Source organism: Danio rerio, chromosome 24, assembly GCF_049306965.1.
Source record: "Danio rerio strain Tuebingen ecotype United States chromosome 24, GRCz12tu, whole genome shotgun sequence".
Taxonomy (NCBI): Eukaryota; Metazoa; Chordata; class Actinopteri; order Cypriniformes; family Danionidae; genus Danio; species Danio rerio.
The window spans coordinates 45,555,684-45,560,946 of record NC_133199.1 but is presented as its reverse complement, the minus strand read 5'-3'; the positions used below and the strand labels follow the sequence as shown (position 1 = coordinate 45,560,946).

The following is a 5,263-nucleotide window of genomic DNA, read 5'->3' as shown; positions in this document are numbered from 1 at the left end:
TTGATCATGTGCGTTATCTGTCTTTGCCCTCTTCCTCTGTTTTGGACTGCTTATTGTTGCCTTGTAAATAAAGTAAATAAAACTAAAGACTAAAGTTGTAAAATAAATAAATAATCTGTGATCTTGTGTTGTGTTGTTGTGAGTGTGATGCAGAATAAACACAGCTCATAAATGTAGGGTCAGACACACTCATGCAGACACAACATTGATTAATTTGACTTTGCAGACAAACAGAGCAAAATCCCTTACTGTGCTTTTCTAGTACAAACACATGTACATATGCAGACGTGTTTGAAGAGCTGGATGTAATGATTCACTCAGCTCAACACTCGATTCACAATCTACAGTACTGACCTTTCACAATACATTATTTTCTATCTGTTAAACATTCATTCATTCATTTTCCTTCGGCTTAGTGTCTTTATTCATCAGGGGTCACCACTGCAGAATGAACCACCAAGTATTTCAGCATATGTTTTACACAGCGGATGCCCTTCCAGCACCAACCCAGTACTGGAAAACACCCATTCACACTCATTCACACACACACACACACACACTCATACACTATGGCCAGTTTAGTTGATCAATTCCCATATAGCGCATGTGTTTGGAGCACCCGGAGGAAACCCATGCCAACATGGGGAGAACATGCAAACTCCACACAGAAACACCAACTGACCCAGGCGAGACTCAATTCAGTGACCCGAGTGCTGTAATGCCACAGTGCGACACCACTGAGCCACCATGCCACCCTGACCATAAGTTAATATTTTAAATTTGATTTAAAAATCATTAACAAATTTCTTTTTAGTGTTCGTTAATGCTGAATTTATTTGATAATTTATTTGATCTAATTTACAGTAAAAAGGCTGTAAAATTATTATATAAATATTATTAAATTAAAAGGTTTCGTTATTCATAAATAACACAATAATAATTTAAAAAAATATTTGTCTCTTCAGTAAGGCTGCATTTATTTGATTTACAATACGGTAAAAAAAATTGAAATATTATTATATATATATTAAAATTTTTTAAAATTATTAAGAAATAACAAAAAAACAATTACTGCTAATTGTTAATACAAGTGCTTATTATTATTATTCATTCATTCATTCATTTTCTTGTCGGCTTAGTGCCTTTATTAATTCAAGGTCGCCACAGCGGAATGAACCGCCAACTTATTCAGCAAGTTTTTACGCAGCGGATGCCCTTCCAGCCGCAACCCATCTCTGGGAAACATTATTATTATTATTATTGTTATTAGAGCTTTAAAAAGTTCCTGCTGCATAATAGTTTATTCATCAATTTAATTAAATAATTAAAAAATATTACTTAAAAAAAATAATCATTTAAGATACAAATTCTGTACATTTCTTTACTTTCATTTTCCTTGCAAGATAAAAGGCTTATATATTATTATAATATATATATATATATATATATATATATATATATATATATATATATATATATATATATAAATTATACATATAAGTAAACATATATAATTATATATAATTATAAAATATAATAATTAATAATAATAATTCATCAATAATTAAATTCATAATAATTATAAGCGACATGGTGGCTCAGGGGTTAGCAATGTCGCCTCACTACAAGAAGGTCACTTGTTTAAGTCCTAGCTGGGTCAGTTGGTGTTTCTGTGTGGAGTTTGCATGTTCTCCATGTTGTTGTGGGTTTTCTCTGGGTGCTCCGGTTTCCCCCACAGTCCAAACACATGCACTATAGGGGAACTGATCAACTAAATTGGCCGTTGTGTATGAGTGTGTGAGAATGAGTGTGTATGTGTGTCCCAGTACTGGGTTGCAGCTGGAAGGGCATCTGTTGCACAAAACATATGCTGGAATGGTTGGCAGTTCATTCCGCTGTGGTGACCTCTGAAATAGAGACTAAGCCAATGGAAGAAAGGAAATGGTGCTTCATCCACATATTTTGTGTACCTGGGAGATTTCAGCTTAAAATAAATCAGCTATACACACTTTACCTAAGAAATCTGGATTAATTATTCTAGATTTTTCCCTCACTGTGCTGTAAGTTCAGTGTGGAGCAGGACAAAGCTCTGATTATTTGGCATGGGGCCGAGAAATGGCCAGAGAAGCTCCTTCAGATGTCCTGCAAATGCCACTTAATGAAGACCCACAGCACAGATATAACCTTTAATCCACATCTGAGGATACTTAATACAGTGAGAAAGCATGAGTACAGTTACAGGCTTTAAATAACACACACACACTCGCACGCACACACTCTCATGCGTTTCTCTACTGGTTGTAAGGGTTTGTTTACACTCTTGCAATGAAGCTCAGGACAGAAACAGATTCCGGTGGTGATCACTGCAGCAGGTCAGTCAGCGTCCGCCGGGGATTCGCTCTATGAATAGTTCTGTTTATGTGAAGCGGCTCTGTTTGTGCTGATGAAGACATGAAGCGAACGCATGACTGACATCATGGAGACATCACTGCAGGATGAGTTGCTTAGACAAAACTAGATCAACATTCTATGATTTATGTGCACTTATTCCAAAAATCTACTAGTGTATCCTTTCAAATGTACTTAAAATCTTGTATACACTCACTGGCCACTTTATTAGGTACACCTCACTAGTATCGGGTTGGACCCCTTTTGCCTTCAGAACTGCCTTAATCCTTCATGACAGAGATTCAACAAGCTGCTGGAAATATTCCTCAGAGATTTTGCTTCATATTGACATGATAGCATCACACATTTGCTGCAGATTTATCGGCTTCACATCCATGCTCTATTGGATTGAGCTCTGGTGACTGTGGAGGCCATTTGAGTACAGTGAACTCATCGCCATGTTCAAGAAACCAGTCTGAGATGATTGAGCTTTATGACATGCTGCGTTATCCTGCTGGAAGTAGCCATCAGAAGATGGAGACACTGTGCTTATAAAGGGATGGACATGGTCAGCAGCAATACTCAGGTAGGCTGTGGCGTTGATGCTCAATTGGTACTAATGGACCCAAAGAAAATCTCCCCCACACCATTACACCACCACCACCAGTCTGGCCATTCTCCTCTGACCTCTGGCCTCATCAACAAGGCCCACAGAACTGCCGCTCACTGGATATTTCCTCTTTGTCGGAGCATTCTCTGTAAACCCTAGAGATGGTTGTGCGTGAAAATCCCAGTAGATCAGCAGTTTCTGAAATACTCAGAGCAGCCCGTCTGGCAGCAACAACCATGCCACGTTCAAAGTCTCTTAAATCCCCTTTCTGATGCTCGCTTTGAACTGCAGCAGATCCTATTGACCATGTCTACATGCCTAAATGCAGTGAGCTGCTGCCATGTCATTGGCTAATTAGAAATTTACGTTAACAGGCAGTTAGACAGGTGTACCTAATAAAGTGGCCAGTGAGTGTATTAACTCAAACATGTTCGCTCACACCTCATTAAATCAGTTACTGTATTATCAGAATGGACAGTGTATGATTTTTCAGTCTTCCTTCCACCCCTGGCTGTAATAACCCTGAAAGTAGGAGCTTCAGCATAGACAGCTGTCCTTATTTTGGGTCAGGAGTGTCATGAGAGGCCGGTGCCCTCATATTTCACCCCAGAAACATCCGTGCGGTTCTCCGTCCACTGGTTATCAGTGCTAAAGTGACAGCAGCAGCTGCTGGAGACGCTGTGAAACTCAGTAATGTTTCCGACATCGCCTCCTCTTTCTGTGACGTCCCGGGAATGTCCTCCGCATTTCTCAGCTTCAGTCGGTCAGAGGAGAAACAGACAGGAGAAGAATCAGAAATGGGTGGAAGTAAATCCAAGAGAGTCGCGGACGACGGAAGAAAGAGCGCAGCTTTGGATGAAAATCTCCCAACAGTGGAACGCATACGCAAGCACACGACCACACACTTCGGTTTCAGCGTGCTAAGTCTTGCTCGACGCGGCATGGCGGATCTCCCGGAGGAACTATGGGAAATAACGGAGCTGCAAAAGCTGAACTTATCACTGAACTCTCTTCGCTCTCTTCCAGGATCGCTGGGTTTGCTGCAAAACCTGGTGGTGCTTAACATTTGGGGAAACCACCTGACCAGTTTACCACCAGAAATCGGCCGACTGAGAAACCTGAAGGTGCTTTTTGCATATCGGAATAACTTAAGCGAAGTTCCCGAAGAGCTTTGCATGTGCAGTAAACTGGAGGTGTTGAGTTTGGCTAATAATCACCTCACCGGGCTGCCGGCGTCTCTTTCAGCTCTCGTGGGATTAAAGAAACTCAATCTGAGCCACAATAACATAACGCACATCCCCGGCTGCGTCTACACCATGAGGAACCTGGTGTTTCTGCAACTAGCGTGCAACAATCTGGAGAACATCGCCGATCAGATACAAGCACTGACGGATTTGAAGATCCTCATCGTCGAGGGAAACTGCATCCACTCGCTTCCCAAGATGCTTTGCTGTTTGACTAAGCTGGAGCTTCTGAATGTTGACTTCAATGACATCCAGAACGTTCCTGCGGAGATGCACAAACTGAAGCGTCTGGAGAAGCTGGCGTGCCATCCGCTGGATAAAGGTCTGCACATTATGCACAATCCACTGCTGAAACCCATTAAAGAAGTGCTGGACGGCGGCCTGCAGGCGCTCTACTGCTATCTGAAGGCCACGTGAGGGTGTGTTTATACCCCGCTCTTCAATCTGGATCCGACAAGGTCTTCGAGAAGTGTCTTATTTGTGTTCTGACTGATATCAGAGAGCGTGTGTCTGCCGGAGCTCTGCTGCTGAGGGGGTTTGAGGAACAGGAAGGGTTTGTTTGTTAATATCATTACTAGACTCTTTAGTCTAGTATTTACTTAATATCATTACTAGCTCTTTAGGGATGTTTTTGGAGCACTTTTGACTACAAAAAAACACTGCAAAAATGCCTTTCTTGCTTGCTTGCAGTTTTTATCTTGTTTCTAATCCAAATATTTAAGCACAACATAAAGTCTCTGACTACAAAACACACTTCTCTTACTTTTTTTGGCTTGCTTCTAATCCAAATATCTGAAAGTTCTTCAATCAAGAAGTATTTTCTAGACAAACACTAAATATTATCTTGTTTTCAGAAATAATGAGTCAAAATTAGGTGATTTTTTAAATTAAAATAAGCAAAACAATCTGCCAATAATCTTGTGTTTCATTTTGACATGAGATGTTTTATTATTTGTGATCAGTGCTGTGTAACGCGACTTTAAAATCAATATATGACAACCTTAAGCCAGTTTTAGTTTAT

General features: G+C 40.3%; 1 protein-coding gene across 1 annotated transcript; it reads left to right on the top strand.

Moving 5' to 3' along the window:
• Nucleotides 1-3,767: 3,767 nt before the first annotated feature.
• On the top strand, nt 3,768-4,899 carry lrrc30a (leucine rich repeat containing 30a). The gene has a single exon (NM_001082800.2). The coding sequence runs from the start codon at nt 3,796-3,798 to the stop codon at nt 4,657-4,659; it is 864 nt and encodes a 287-aa protein (NP_001076269.2). The 5' UTR covers nt 3,768-3,795; the 3' UTR covers nt 4,660-4,899.
• Nucleotides 4,900-5,263: the final 364 nt, after the last annotated feature.

What these genes read in the sequence shown, in the direction of transcription:
- lrrc30a (NM_001082800.2), top strand. Translation starts at nt 3,796, where the DNA reads ATGGGTGGAAGTAAATCCAAGAGAGTCGCGGACGACGGAAGAAAGAGC.